General features: G+C 37.5%; 1 protein-coding gene across 7 annotated transcripts in view; it reads right to left on the bottom strand.

Annotated features, from left to right (window-relative positions):
* The window catches only part of rbms3 (RNA binding motif single stranded interacting protein 3), a 958,643-nt gene that overhangs the window by 166,106 nt on the left and 775,740 nt on the right, over window positions 1–16,797 (bottom strand). For all 7 annotated transcript variants that reach the window (XM_062958203.1, XM_062958201.1, XM_062958202.1 and 4 more), the window contains one exon: window positions 6,270–6,349. In XM_062958203.1, the coding sequence (XP_062814273.1) occupies window positions 6,270–6,349 (80 nt within the window). The remainder of the gene's footprint in view (window positions 1–6,269; window positions 6,350–16,797) is intronic.

Here is a 16,797-nt window from a genome sequence, read left to right on the forward strand (position 1 = left end):
CCAGGGATTTCCTTTGGATTTAAATGCAGGTAAGAAAGCAGGAATAGTTTGTGCTGCTTATTATTTTTATTCTTATTATTGCCAGTATTAGATATTGTTTCCGCCGCCGCTGCCTGTGGTTTAGATTATGGTGATGATGATAATAATGAACTTTATTTACACTTCATCTCTTCCCAAAAAAAAATCTTTCTTTAAAGCAATCAGAGCCAGCCACTGTACTGAGTAAGCTATGCCTTACATTCCCACCAGCCACCACTGCAAAGATAAGGAGGAAGAAGATCTCAGCACTCATATAGAGATATACTGCCTATTACATAACTTAAACCAAAGTCTAAGAATTTTATGTTGTGACTGGAAGCAGATCAGTAGCCAATGATACTGCTACAATATTTACAGTAATATCTATACGGCACATAGTTTATCATGTGCAATATTCCTAGTCACCAAGATCATTTATTGACAAGCAGGGTTTCAGGGTTGGTTAGGATTAATTTGTGAAACTGCTTCTAAATTCACATCATCACTGGCTACTGTTTCATTACAACCATGCCAGTGCTATATTCCCATCCCAGGGGAAAATCAAGCTATAAGACAAATAACGAAACCGAAATCTCCCTATTTTTCATTTTGAAAGCAATTGAAAGTCCAGGAATTGCAACCTGAGAAAACAGTTGAGGGAGAACAAAGTTCGATGTCCTTTTGATACATGTTTATGCTTTCACGAAAAGGTATGAGACAAAATCTAAAATAAATTAGACTTTTCCATAAACACATGAAATTTCTTTCCTTTTATACTGACCCCAGCAGGACAGTGATAGATTTTGAAGTTCAAACACTCATTGACACACTCATGCTCTGAATGACAGTTGAGAAATGGAAGTGCTGTGCTGATCCATATCGTATCAATAGTTTTAAGAGTTTTCCTATTTTCCAGGAGGGGGTTAGTTGTAAAGCTAATAAGTCTTAATCACCCATTCAAGACCAGCCACTCAATAATGTTTTGGACTAAAACAGTGATAGCTCACATCTTCTTTCTGGAAAAAAAAACAAGAGCACACTTCTCCTGTGAGGATTGCAGATGCATGCAGAGAAAGTAGGGATGTTATGTGTGGGTGCCCCATGCTGTTATTGGTCCTGCTAAGCTCAAAGTCTTGATGGTACAACCCTCTTCTTTCCTACCGGCTGCCTCTGTTAAGAGTCTGCAAGGAATTCAGGTGGAAAGTGTGAAACAACTGAGTTTAACCTTTGACTGATCGATAAATCTTTTCTAACAGCCAGGCAACTGGTCAGTCTTTCATTTAATATAAAAGCACCACGGGGTCCACCCCTCTGCCTCATGCTCTCGGGTTTCCAAATTTCCAACTTAAATTCATAAAGAGATCACTGCAATAACTACAGCCGATTTTCCCTTTCATGTCAATTATTGCAGCACTGGGAGGATAATTTTCAGAGTCTGATTGTGCCTTTCCAAATACACCAGGAGACTTGATTCTCTTTGCCTCACCGTGCAGGAAGATCAGTAATTGCCTGGAGGTGGATAAAGCATAATGCTTCTATCTTTGCTGAGGAGCATAAATCCAGGTTTATTACAGGGATGTATAAATTGAGTAGAAGCTGTGAGGGGAAACTACATGAATATAAAGAAATTTCTACTTAACCTCCTCCCCCTCCTCATCTTCAAGTAAGTAAAGGACAAGCTAATCCCACCAGTAGGGAAGGGAGAAATTTATAGTTTCCGCTGTATCTAAAATATCATTTTTGCTGTGTGAGCTCTTAAGGAATATAATAACCAATCTCGCACAACCGTCTCAAAGATGTATTTTGACAGCACCCTGCTTAGATAATTACATCAAATGCTCACTCTATACAAATCAATGAAATGGTGATAATTCCCAATCAATCATGTTTACAGATCAGCAGTTCTGTTTTGCAAGGCTGGAGTAGGCAGAGTGAGTTACTTTTGAAAGGATTTTAAAAATGCAACAACTCACTGAGACATTGGAATTTAACTGCATATAGATAGCAGTACAGAAACCACCATCATCTATCTAAAGTTTGTAGAAGGCAACTATATAAATGAAAAATAAAATGAAGTTTGATTTTCATCATTTTCATACATGTAATCAATACATCTTATGATAATTATAATCAAATTTCAGCAGATACAATATAGAAATGCACCATATAATCAAAAGTGTTTTTTACTCTTTTACTTTGATTGCAATATTTCTTAATTAGGCACAAAACCACATATTATTCTCCTTCATTTCAGTGCTTGGGATTTTGGAGAGGATGAAAAAGAAATTGTTTAGGTGAGCTGTTTACTCCCATTTCATAAAGAGGAAAAATAAATGACTGCTCCTCTTCTAATGTCATATAGGGAGAGCAAGGAGGAGCAAAATGTGCCATTCTACTTCATCCTGCTGCTTCAAATTTCAGAAGACAGGAGGGATCATAGCTCTTCCCTCTACACTTATCAGAGACAGAAATACCACTTTCTATCCCTTGAAAGAGCTTTGGTGTGCATTGGTTCCTGAAGGATAATAACGTGCCTACCTCTTGCTCAACAATACATCTATTTATATTTTTCTTCTGATTTCATTCAATTTATTTCCTGGAGCTAAACGTGCTTGACCCCTGTCTTTATTCTCACTGAGTGAGGAGCAGCTTCAGTGGCTGTAAGTGGTTCAATGTGAATGTGCCAACTTCATGTGGAAGCTTGGTTTGAACCTGATGTCTATGATGTGGTTGATGTGAAGGGAAGAAAGCAGAGATCCTTGATCTGAGAGAAATCTGATCAGTATTTCACAGGGTTTCATCCTCTCCAACTGACCCAAGTAGTTCTCTATCATCCCACTTTTCAGCTGCTTTCAAAATGTTCTAATTTCTCTCCCTCTCTCCCTCTAACTTTCACCCTTTGTACTCAGCTTACTTCAATTTCTGAAAACTGACTTCAAAGTTCAAAAATAGTTTGAACTTGGTTAATTCAGCAGGAGGGAGAGAAGTGGGCTCAATTCTGCCTTTATACTCAGTCAAATACAAACTGCTACACATTCTTTGAAGTTCTTCAATGGCAACTTTTGCCACCTTGACCACACTTAGATATTGTTTTATTCTGTGATATGTCAGAAGCTATGGCTTCAAGAAAGATGTGTTATTTTTTGTATCTTAAAATAATAGTGTAACACTGTTATTACACTATAAAAGGGCATAAAAAGTGTGCAAAGTTTAGAAATCTTCAAATAATTTCATCAGGCAAGCTGCAAGGCAACTGAAGAGAAAAAGGTGTACATTTTCAGGCAGGTATTTTTTCAGCAAAGGCTTATTCATTTTTGAAAACACCTGGCATTTTCCAAACTAGTAGTTCTTTGTTAGAAAATAAGTGAGCATGTCAGCAGGATATTACAAAAATCACTGATGCTTTTGCTGCTCTCAAAAGAAGAAAACATGTTTTAATTGAACTTGATCAGAAAAAAAACATATGACCAGAAAATATATAATGAGATACTGGTTTATATTCAAATTAAATTAGAAATGTGTTCTGTTTAAGGGCACACGAGAAACCTTAGATAGTACCATTACTTGCCACTATTGTTAGCACTGAAGAACTAACTCAAATTCCATTTACTTTTCTCTGACAAGGAATGCTAGCAAATGACAGGATTTGAGGCAGACTTCTGGCCTTTAGAATTAGTGAGAAGACTTAATGCTTCACCTCATCCTGTCATACATACAACACAACATTTACTGTGAGCTGCGGCTCTCATGCTTTTTCCCATTTCAAATATACAATAAGCCTATAAAGTAAAATATCAGTTAAACCCATATGTCATACACACTGCACAGAAATAGATAGTGCCCATTTACTCTTTATCTTCCATTCCAGTTACATGTGTGTGTTTTTTAAAAATAATAATAAAATGCATTGAGTAATAATTGCAGTAAACAAAGAGCAGATGCCACAGCAAATCTAATCCGATCCAATCTGAAACTCTGTCACATAAAAGACAGTAAATACATCAGTAGGAAAGAAGAACTTATGAGAATGGGAAATAGGTTCAGTGACCTTTCTGTGTAATAAGATTCAATAGGTTGAGTTAAATCTGTTTTTCTTTTATCTTCCTCCTTGTCCTGTCCCCCTACTCCCCATCTCCACTGATCAAATTTGTTTTGTTTTGTAATGCGTTTAAAGTGGAGATGGAGATGCCTGATGGAAAAGATCTATGCTACACAACAGAAAAGAGCCAGTATGTTCTGTCTGTAGCAGAACATCAGAAGATGAAAAGTCAAATCAGTGAATGAGAGAGAAAAACACTTCTTATCACTTTTGATCCTCATGAAGAAAGTTGCAGTACAGATACCATCCTAAAATTGAGGATGAACCAAAGACACAAGCAGATTATGCACACACCATTTATGGATTTCATGGCTAGATGGAACAAACTCTGCGAGTCCATATATGTCTTCATGTCATCTGCTGCCTTATGGCAATGATGTGAATTTCATATGGTTTTCTTAAAGTAGTGGTTCTCAACCTGGGTTACCCAGATGTTTTTGGCTTACAACTCCCAGAAATCCCAGTTTATCAGCTGTTCGGATTTCTGGGAGTTGAAGGTCAAAACATCTGGGGATCCACAGGTTGAGAACCACTGTCTTAAAGCAAGGGAATACTCACATTGCCATTACCTTCCTCTAAAATATAGCCTACAGCATCTGGCATTCCTATCCAAGTACTAGCCAAATCTGACCATGCTAAACTCCCAATATCTGAGATGAGTTGTTGCCTTCAGAGTGGGCGTAACTAGCATAAAAGCCAATGAAACTCGTTATTTTGAAGGTTGGGTCATCATATAATCATTAACTGTTTTCCCAAACACTCTCTTGCTAAGAAATTATTATTTTTGTTTTTCATTGTTCGCACTAACCACACTTTTAGCTTGTCTTGACTGCAGTTAAATTCTTTGTTATGTATGGGACTAGAAGCATGCATGAGCTCCACTGTTAGCAGCAGGGTTCCAGACAATTAATTTCTTCCTATGGAACCATTAATATATGCAGGGGCTGACAGAATAATATAAGCAAAAAGGCTGGAGGTTTCAATCTCTAAGGAATTTATAATTTCAGTTTTGGAAATGATTGCAAAAGAGAACAATGAAATGCAACAGCAAAAACAAGCATACGGTAACTGGACACAAACAGTTTCACAAGCGTAGGATTAACAAGGAATGGGCATTCACTACCCTTTAACAAAGTGGTGGAGGGTTTGAAAATAATGTCTCAAATAACATTACCCATAAAATACTTGAGGGAGCATAACAAGGCATGATTTTGAAGTTTTAGATATTTGTTTGTAGTTAGTGCATGCTCAATGAGGCTTCACAACCTTAAATATCCCTGTATTCAGAATTCCTTTTATTTATCCAAACTCTCTGTTTAGTCATTATCCTAATAGCACAGAATCATGTAAGCACTTCAATTCCCTTAAACCCAAAAGAGGTCTTTCACAATAAGAATCCCAGCCAGCTCCCCATAGTTTCCATCTTTAAGAAATCATTATTGGGTCTACCACTCATTCATTCTTACAGTGATTTCAAGACAGCATATATAAGTATTTTTATCCCTTTCTCTTATATATCCTCCAAGGGTAGAAATCACTTAATTGCCTAGTAGCTTCTCAGATGTCAGTAATTGTCCCTTCTGGAGACTTTTTTAACCATAAAAATAAAGCTTTTTCTGACTACTTTGCTTTTTGATCACATCCTTAAGAAGACAATTCCTCAAAAAAAATTTTCCCTAAAATTATGAGATGAAAACTAACTTGTTACAATGTTCTACTCTGTTGCCTCATGATGATATGAAGTTGGCCACAGCTTCTTGAAGGCCATGCCAGTGAAGAAAATATTCCGACATGTTCTAACAAGCTAGTAAGGCTTCACCTCTAGTTTCAATGGCAGACTGCATGTGTTTTACTCACAAATATGGCCAGTCATGTACAGACAGAAAGTTGGCCAACAGCTGACAGTCACATCAGCTAAAATGGTGGTATAAATTGGTTGCAACTTGCATCAATGGACATTCAATCCACACCAAAAAATGACAAATCTTCAACACCTCATTTTGATATTAAACATGTGAATGCTAGTTTCAGTGTGGCGACCTAAACACTTTTCAAAGTGTATATAACACTAGAATGCATACATTTTGTCTAAATTAATACTTCTCAGCTTTGTTGTTCTTTAATTGGAAGAACAGTGAAAGACAAGACCTACCTGGCACACCAGGGGGTGTTTTCAGGTATTTTCCATTAAAATGCTGAATAACTACTTCACATTTTTCAGTAGATTCCATCCTGGGTAAAAATAAAGAAAATGATTATTATTAAATATCTGTTACTGCACAATGATCAGGAAAAAAATTAAATGAATTACTTGATTGGGGAAGAAGGCCCGCAAAAACAAATCTTGTAGAATTTCATAAAAGAACAGAGAGAACATTTCATTCCCATTTTGAATTAGCTGGCATGAGTCTGTTGTCTTTTTAAATGTATTTACATGACAGCAGTAATATGCATTCTAATTCCCATTTGCCTCAAAGCCAATGTTATACTTGCATATGTACAAATGTTTGTTTAACAGTTGATGATTTCATAGAGATGCAGAACTGATCTTCCTCAAATATAATAAAAAGGCAGAACAGAAAGCAAACTCAGTAGAGTTAAAATGAGGAAACAGTCTAAATATTACACATGTTTATTTAAAAACAAGTAAGGCATAAAGATATACATACAATGATTACAAATACAATGATTAAGAATAATATTTTGAAAGCATAGTATTCTTGTTGTAAAATGCTTCTCCTGATGGATGCAATTTTCCCACCTAGAGTTCTTCTCTCAGTGACAAAGACACTATTAATAGATTAGCTGATGGAAAGTTAGAACTATACCTTCTGTAAACTTCTTATTTCTGGAGATAAAAATGACCATAGTATTCATACCAACATTCATTCCACAGAAATCATCCTCCAGGAGAAATGATCACAGTTAGATTTCTGCTACTTAAATGTATATATCTGTACCAATCACTACCTTAAACACTAATGATTCTCTTACATGAAATAGAGGTATTTATATTAATCAGTGGCATACAGTTATCTGTGCCTAGACTTGTTCCTGCTACTTTGTGGAATCCCTAATGTTATAAATACCATACTTTCCTTAAAACTGGCATAGACCAGGCCTATACATTATGACAAGATAAATATTATTGACATTCTTAACTTTTCTTTCAATCATGAAATATAAAGCGCAACTACTTTTTTCATTTTGGGATTTACTCATTTTAATCAGATTCACGATTTCCACAAATTCAAGAAGATAATAAATTTAAATGTAAACTTCAAAACAAACTAAAATACTTTTATGTCAGACTCAAACACTGTTTAGCCCACCATGCTATCTGTTTTTATACAGATAGCATGGTGGCTTAAACGGTGTTTGGGTCTGACTACTGGAAGGCATGATTCTAATTCATACCCACCCAAGAAATCCACAGTAAAATTGTGTACTTTATGGAAGACAAAAAGAACAAAAAACTTTGAGACAAAAATGCTGAAGAACTTTGTACATGGGAAAATTCCACAATGGAAGGAAAATGACCTAACAATACTATAACTTAAGGTAAGCCTCACTTGAAGCATACACCTCATAAATGTTTTAAAATCCTTAGCCCATTCAGCCTTAGTAACTTGATCCCTGAAGTCCCATCTAACCACTACACAGGAGAGTTTACATAAGCCCATTTAACTTATAACCCATTTCACCACTATACTATTGTCACTACGACTATTGAAAATCAAAATCTCATCACAGACAGCAGGAGAAGATGTCATAGAATTTCATACCCTATTTTTACAGATGCTTTTAAAATGCATTATTGTATCTTTCCTTTTCCAAGATTTTTGCAAATTAGGTGCAAAGTGCAAAAATAGTATGCAATTTCTTAACTCATTTGTGGGAGAGAGGTGATTACAGTATGTAGTGGACGTTTGCTCTTCTCAATAGATACAGGAAGAAACAAAGTGTTGCTGCTTCTCCTAACTTTTCTGTTCATCTTATTGTTACTTTTCATTGCTTGGCCACAAGTTTCCTAATATCCATCTGTGAAATATTGGAGGATATGAGTTCCACCAGTGAATGGTTTATTTCTTTTTTGGTGATTTTTTCCTCTTTTCTAGATGTGACAAGTGCCATTCGAAACAGAATTGATAATGAGGATTTAGAATGGAAAGGTCTGACTTGGCCAAATGTCCCAACCTTTTTTAAAAAACCAATTTCATACTACTTTAATTTTGGTTTCCTAGAGCACAAGAACTGCAAAGTTGTTTCATACTCCTAGCTCAACTTGAATTCACTAGGGATTAATACAAACCCCCTGCCACCCCTCCAGCACAAAAATATACATACACACACAACTCCCTCTGTAGTTAAAAAGTCAGAGCAATAATGTATTCTTCTGCAGTGCAAAACTGTTCTTCACATCCTAAACCCAGGCCAATTTGCCAATTTGCTTTCTCCTGCTGAAGTTTTCAGAGCTAGTTTTGGAAAATCTGAATAGGAGATGATTAACAGGATCAAAATTTATGTTACTTTGTTTCAGGAGGAGGCACTAAAACTGTCCATTTTGGCTTGCAATCACAGAAGTCTTTTGTAGCCCCATCTTTTCCCTCGCTGCTGTGAACATGTGGGATGGGCCATTTTTACAAACAAAAAGACTGAAGTCTGGATCATTCACTCTAACTTCATTCAGATTTAAGCGTATGTCGACAGTGAGTCTTTGGAAACTCTAATCTCTGAAAGAATAAAAGCAATAAAAGTCTGTTTTCTGTAGCTGCAGGCATGGAGTGTCAAACCACGTTACACTGCACCACACAGCAGTGACAATTTCATTTTAAAACATGGGGGCATCTCTTCAGAACCCAAAGTATTCCCAGCAAAGAAAAATGCAACAGGGAGGCTGCCAAGGGAAGGAGCATCTGTACACTTTGTACATTTTATGTGAAAAGAGAATAAAAGTGAAACCCACAGTGTTCTGCAATAACAAAAGAGAGAGGACATCTCTTGAATAGGCAGCATCTTTAGAAAGAGCCCCCATAGCCCATTTGCTTCTCAGATTTCATAACTAAAAGCTCTCAAATGGAAGGGTTAGCTCTCTATAATCTGGCTTGCTCACTTCACTTGAAACAGACACTAGTATTATCAACTCCATCTGAAAACGAAGGATAAGAGACAAAGCAATAGAGGCATGTTCCTTTCAGACGCATTCCTGAATAACTATCATTGTTCCCACTCTCCATTTTTGTTACCAGAATCCTTTAGAGCCATACAAGTCAATGTACCACAGGCAACTCACAGTATATTTACTGGCCCTCACATTAGAACATAAAAGGTCACACTTCTGCGACTATATATCTGAAAAGCGCAGCAGCAATGCAACTGCCTCCTATGGAATACAGATTGCTGACATACTTTATATTCATTCAAGCAATAGATATGAAAATATTCAATTTGCAATACACCCAATTAATCTGTACTATGAACATTGTATAATGTGGAAATGTCTGAACCCAAATACTGAACAAGAAGTTTCTCATCTTTCACTGTATAAGCATCCACAGGAGAGCTTGGAGTGACAATACTACAAGTAAAACATTTCTGTTGGGAGTTTAAAAAGACATACAACCTTTAACAAATGCCTGTAACATCATTACTTTTTGTGTCATGTTTATTCATTATTTGATGTTTATCAGTGCTTTCTTGGGTCAACGTAAAGGGATTTCTTAAAATTGCAAATCTCTTGTGACATTTTTTTCACAAAAATGTTAAGTAAAACGTTATTCAATTCTTTTATTAACATTAATTAGTTTTTCAGGTATTAGTCCATCTCCTTTTCAACAAATTACACCCCTTTTATTATAACATGCATTTTAGCAGTAAATTTTAAACTGCATTTTACCTGTGTATATTTTATATGCATTTTATAGTGCTTTGCTTTACCTCACTAGGAGCCCCAATGGCGAAGTGTGTTTAAGCACTGAGCTGCTGAACTTGCAGACCAAAAGGTCCCAGGTTCAAATCCCGGGAGCGGATTGAGCACCCGCTGTTAGCTTCAGCTTCTGCCAACCTAGCAGTTAGAAAACATGCCAATGTGAGTAGATCAATAGGTACCGCTCCGGTGGGAAGGTAATGGCGCTCCATGCAGTCATGCCGGCCACATGACCTTGGAGGTGTCTACGGACAACGCCAGCTCTTCGGCTTAGAAATGGAGATGAGCACCAACCCCCAGAGTCAGACATGACTGGACTTAACATCAGGGGAAACCTTTACCTTACCTTACCTCACTGTTGAGCCACAAGGACATGTGGGGAAATTATTATTATTATTATTATTATTATTATTATTATTATTATTATTATTATTATTATTAAAAAAAATTCCCAAGATCTGATTACAGGAAGTTCCGAGACTGGAGCCAGCCTTCAAAAATCTTTTCTGTAAGCCAATGGGAGCCTGCTTCCAAGCCCACATAATCTAACTGATGTTTTTGGATAGCAGCAGTCATCAGCTCTTAAAGGATGGTTAGGGCTGATGGAAGATGCATTCCAGCAACATCTAAAAGACCAACATTTATTAATTCCTACAATAGATTGCATTGCTTTGAACCACTGGAATCACTGATGTAGCAACCTCACTGAATTTCTAGCTTACCAAAATCAAAGGGAGAACAAGAATTTCCACAGAATTACTTTGGAACAAAGTTTCATCTTACATACCCATAAAACATCAGCATAAAAAATTAGAAGCTCAAGTTGATAATCTAAGTCAAATGTCAGTCATGACTAAAGCAGCCCAAGTTCATACTTCCTTCTTGCAAACATATATTTATATGATTCTTAGAGTGGATATTTCTTCCTCTGGGAACCATAATTGACCCAACATGGTTATTAGAGTTTCAAAAGTAATGGGAAGCCTTCATAAAGATAACAAAAATAAATCCTGCTTGCTGAGACCTTATGGAATGAAGTCAATGGTACATGTTCATTATGCCAATTAATAAAACCACATATAAAAAAAATTGTTACAGTGAGCAACAAGATGATTAACTGACAGCTCTTAGCGAAACTCTGGAAGCCTAAAATAATAGGTTAGTGGCACAACACTGTAATTTTCTTTCAGTACTAGGCTAATGATGTGGTTTCATCCTCATAAACTGACAATGGGAGTTACAGCCAAGAAACATCTAGAAGGCCACAGTTTCCAGATACCTGTTTTGAAATGCAGCCTAGTGAGGAAACATAATTTCATTGAAGGATCTCCACCCCTGAAAAAGCAAGTAGAAATATTCTTTTCAGATAGAATCTCAATCCCCAATGGATACTATAAAGTTGATTTAAAGGTGATTTAATAACATTTCATCAAATTATTGAAAGCATCAAATGTCTTGGTTTCTGCGTCAGTAGACAGTAGTGTCCATTGAATGAGAGGTGAGATAAACAATAGCCAGTGGCAGTTTAACAATTCCCAGGATCTAAGAATGGAATTCTATGGGTGGCGTTGGAGGCAAGAATGGTCTTATTCTCTAAAATCAAGGCCATCCAATGACTCTGTGAGTGGGATTTGCAATGAATTAATTTTAATTGTTGTTTATCGCTGATATGGATGCACTCTTTCAATGCCTATATTCATTATATGTAATTTAAACATTACAGGCCACAAATATATCTCACATTGAGGCCAACATTGCATCTGCGAGGAACCGTCCAGCTGAGCTGTTTCAAATGGTCAGAGGTTTGTTGAACCCCGCCACTGGTGACAGGGTCCCTGGTCCTTCGACAGCTCGCTGTGAGGCATTTGCCGGGTTCTTTGTGGATAAAGTCACTCTGATTCGCTCTGACCTGGAAGCCACAGTTACTGCTATCTCTGAAGATGTAGAGAGAGCACCTGCTCATCTGGTTTTAATGGATTCATTTCAATTTGTGCAACCCAAGGACTTTCACAAGATTCTTGGAGAGGCGAGGGTGACCAAATGCATCCTGAACCCCTGCCCATCCTGGCTGATAAAGGAAGCCAGAGGGGGTTTGGCATAGTGGTTAAAGGTGGTGGTTAATGCCTCTCTTTGGGAAGGCAAAATTCCAGTGAGCTTAAAAGAAGCCGTGATAAAACCGCAGCTGAAAAAAAACATCATTAGACCCCACTGATTTGAAGAACTTTCGGCCAGTTTCCAATCTCCCCTTTCTGGGCAAAGTCTTGGAATGTGTGGTTGCCTCACAGCTCCAGGGGTTCTTGGACAAAACTGACTATTTGGATTTGTCACAGTCTGGTTTCAGACCAGGTCATGGAACCGAGACAGCCTTGGTTGCCTTAATGAATGATCTACGCAGAGATTTTGATCTGGGGTGGGGGAGGTGTCCCTGTTGATTCTCCTGGACCTCTCAGTGGCCTTCGATACCGTAGACCATGGTATCTTTCTGGGTCACCTCGTGAGGATGGGTCTTGGGGATACTGTTTTGCAGTGGCTTCAGTCCTTCCTGGAGGATTGTACCCTGAAGGTGTTGTTGGGGGACTCCTGCTCGGCCCCACAGCCATTGTTCTCTGGTATCCCACAGGATTCAATATTGTCCCTGGGTGAGATCATCCGGAGTTTTTGGAATTTGATGTCATCTGTATACAGATTATGTCCAACTCTACTACTCTTTTCACCAGATGCTAAGGAAGCTGTCCAGGTCATGAACTGATGCCTGGCCGCTGTGACAGTCTGGATGAGGGTGAATAAATTGAAGTTGAATCCAGACAAAACAGAGGTCCTCCTGGTCAGTTGTAAGGCCGAACAGGGTATAGGGTTACAGCCTGTGCTGGATGGGGTCACACTCCCCTTGAAGGTGCAGTTTCACAGCCTGGAGTCCTCCTGGACTCATTGCTGAGCCAGGAACCTCAGGTTTCAGTGGTGGCAATAATTTGATGAAATGCTTTCACATAATTAAAACTTGTGCGCCACTTGAACCCGTATCTTGAGAAGTCAGATTTGTCCATGGTGATCCACGCTCTCGTCATATCTAGGATAGACTACTGCAACATCTCTATGTGTGGTTGCCTTTGAAGACTGTTCAGAAGCTTCAAATAGTCCAACGAGAGGCGGCCAGGTTAATAACTGGGGCAGCGTACAAGGAGCACACAGCTCCATCGGCTGCCAGTTAGCTAATGAGCATAATTCAAAGTACTGGCTTTTGCCTATAAAGACCTAAATGGCCCTGGTCCAGTTTACCCTCTATGAACCACCACAGAGATTAAGATCTCCCAGGGAGGCCCTGCTCACAGTCCCGCCACCGTCACAGGAATGTAGCTGGGATGAGAGAAAGGGCCTTTACAGTGATTGCCCCTCGGCTATGGAACTCCCTCCCTGGTGAGATTAGATTAGCCGCCTCCCTCCTGTCGTTTAGAAATATGGTAAAGACCTGGCTATGGGACCAAGCCTTTGAGGCAGTGCAATAATACCAGCAATAGGAAATTTCACCCTGCTGACCGGATATGGTATGGCTGACTTGTAATGGTTTTAATGTGAAGAGAACTGATTTTAATGTTTATGTATATTTATAGTTTATTTTATGTTCTGGCATTGAATGTTTGCTGTATATATGTTGTGCTCTGCCTTGAGTCTCCTTCGGGGTGAGAAGGGAGGAATATAAATGTTTTAAATAAATAAATAAATAAATATACACCTTATGGATCTGAATTCATAAAGGAGAGATGGAAAGATCTGGGGTTTATTTTCAAACCCTCTCCTAACAGGAGCCACCATAGCCCACACTAGCAACTTTGGGTATCTTGAAAATTATTTGGGCTACAATATTTGTCTGTGTGTGCCTAGGGTCTAAACATTAGGCTACAATTCTAGAGACCAGGTTCAAATACCCTTCTACGCTGCTATATAATCCAGTTCAAAACAGATAATATCTATTTTATATGGCAGTGTAGAAGGGGCTTCAATTTCACTCAGTCTCAGAAGAAGGCAAGGGCACAACCTCTCTGAATAAAGTTTGCCAAGAAAACCCCTTGATTGGTTCCTTTTAGGGTCGCCATAAGTCAGAAACAACTTCAAGGCACACAACAACAACAGTAACATCTTTGAACACATCCATCTCTCACCAATTATCAGGCCTGCTGCTAGATTGAAATGGATGTGGCTAAAACATCTTGTTCAGAAACTCCGGGTGGTGAGACTAGAGATGAAAGGAATCTCTGATAAATGATTTAATATATTTTAGTATTTTAAAATTAGTGTTATTATTTATAGATTTACATTGATTGCACTATAAGAGACTTGAAATCTTTTTTATATATGGCTGGATATAAATATTTTAAATAAACAAATAAGGAATGCTCACAGATTTTTCTCATGCTTGAAAGCGTGGGGGAGAGGGAAAAGGGAAGAAGAATGTGTATCTTAATACAGTGAAACACCATTCCAAGAAATAGGGGGAAACCATGATTTTTTTTGCACTTTGGAACTTATTATCTAGAATTGCTTTGTACTTAAAAATGTACATTTTTGTAAAGGAAGATATTGCTTTTTGTGTAGACACTAGTGTTTTGGGATGCTTGCATACAAAGTTTATAATTTGAAAACTATCACTGGCCTTGTAATTTAGAAAGTGTGCACATGTAGAAGCACATGGAAACATCATTAGTTGTGAAAATATGTTTTGGCCTTAAAGCCACACCATAACCCTCCATTGGAAAGTTCAGAGAAAAGTAAATCCTATTAGAAGACAAGAGTGTGTAGTCTTTTGATCTGAAATTGTTTGAAAACTGTATCATGTACTTCACTGGGGAAAACAGCCTTAAGCATTACATACTCCATTACAGGACACGGATATATGTTATCCTGCTATTGCAGAATAAACTGTGTTTCTTGATAAATGACAGTTATGGAAAAGTAACTTCCATTTTCTGAAGATGTTTCTTAATGACATTTCACTGAAGTAGCAGACACTATAAGTTTATTTCATTCTTTTATTTTTTTGCCTGATGTCTTGTATCTTAAATTGACCTTCCAAAATTCACCCCCAAGTGACATTTTATAGAAGACTCATAAAATTCTGGAAAAAACAAAAACAAAAAAGAAATGCTGATGGTCAGGCATTAAACTATTGCAATGCTAGTGGGTATATAATATTTAATGCGAAAGAGAGGATAAATCAATCAGTGTCTCGCTATGCTTTATACTATCTATTTTCCTGTTCTGGAGATGCCAGTAAATTTGTTCAACATCAATTGCCTTAGAAGAATATAGCCTTATGGCACACATAAGTATGTCAAAGATACCAGTGGATCTTTAAAAAAAATTCAGCAGGCATGGATTTGTGAAATCCCTAAATGTGTTTTTAAAAACTGTCCATATAAACCAAAGGTAAGCAAACTTTTGGAATAACAGGCTACATTTTGAAAAAAGTGTTTGGAGACACATAAAGTAGGAAGTACAGTAAGATTAAGCCAAAAATGGGCAGAATACTGCCTCCTCTCCTGCTTGTCCCCTTTTCTTCTTTGGTCATCCATCATCTATTGATTTTCTCATAAATTCATTGTCTGTCTCATAGGACTTCATCACATACAATAAAATCAGCATTTCTACACATTTAGGAAATGGCTACCAATGGTGCCCATCACATGATGCAAGCTTGTACTATGAGTTCCAGGTATTTCACCATTTCTAAAGTGTGGTTTTTTCCCTATGCTTTCTAAATCAATTGGCAATCAACTTCTTTTTAAATTCCTCATGTAGAAACATGTAAAAACTTGAAATGTAACGTGTGATGGGAATTCCCCTTTGTCCGCTTGTAAAGATAACAATGACATCATTCTGGAGGGAGGAGCTGAGACAGGCAGTATAGAATCCTTTCTTCAACCATAATTTTTAGAACCAAGCAGGAAGGAATGGCAATGATTATCTTAAAAAAACAAACCCCAATGTAAATTCAGTAGAGTTGCATTTTGAATTGAGAGGTATCTGTACTTATAAACTGTAATATAGAATACTATAGAATAGAAGAAATCCCATTTAATGATTTCGGTTAAAAGTACTTTCATGAGAACAAACATAGATGATTTCTTCAAGCAAAAGAAAACGGGGGTGGAGACAGTGGAAGGAGAATGTCTCCTGTGTGATGGGAAGGCAAACAGATAATTTGAAAAGAACGCTGAATGAAGGAAAACATGTGAAGGGGTAGAAAAATCATTGCTTAATTTCCAAATGGAGCGTTGTGAAGTTTAAGAGAAAAACAACGATCCCCAGCACTTTACTTATTGCATGGGATGAAGTCAATTCCGGAACCCCTACACTTTGATGCAGACAGATTATATACAGATATCAAAGGAAGCTATTTTGGTTTCCAATAATCAATAGTAGAAGTAGTAGCAGAAGTAGCTAATAATAATAATAATAATAATAATAATAATAATAATAATAATAATAATAATAATTATTATTATTATTATCAACACAACGACATTGTATGGCACAGCAAACAAGATAGATATGCTGGATTTCGTTTCGCAAAACCACAAGTCGAACACTTCCCAAGTGTCTAGGACTGTGTGATGTATTTTCTGATGATGTGTGCAGATCCCAGTAGGGTGGCCTTTTGCAGTTGGCAGATGGTGATTTTGTCAATGTCTATTGTTTCCAAATGCCGGCTGAGATCTTTTGGCACAGCACCCAGTGTGCCCATCACCACCGGGACCAC

This window comes from Anolis carolinensis, chromosome 6, assembly GCF_035594765.1.
Source record: "Anolis carolinensis isolate JA03-04 chromosome 6, rAnoCar3.1.pri, whole genome shotgun sequence".
NCBI classification, from domain to species: domain Eukaryota; kingdom Metazoa; phylum Chordata; class Lepidosauria; order Squamata; family Dactyloidae; genus Anolis; species Anolis carolinensis.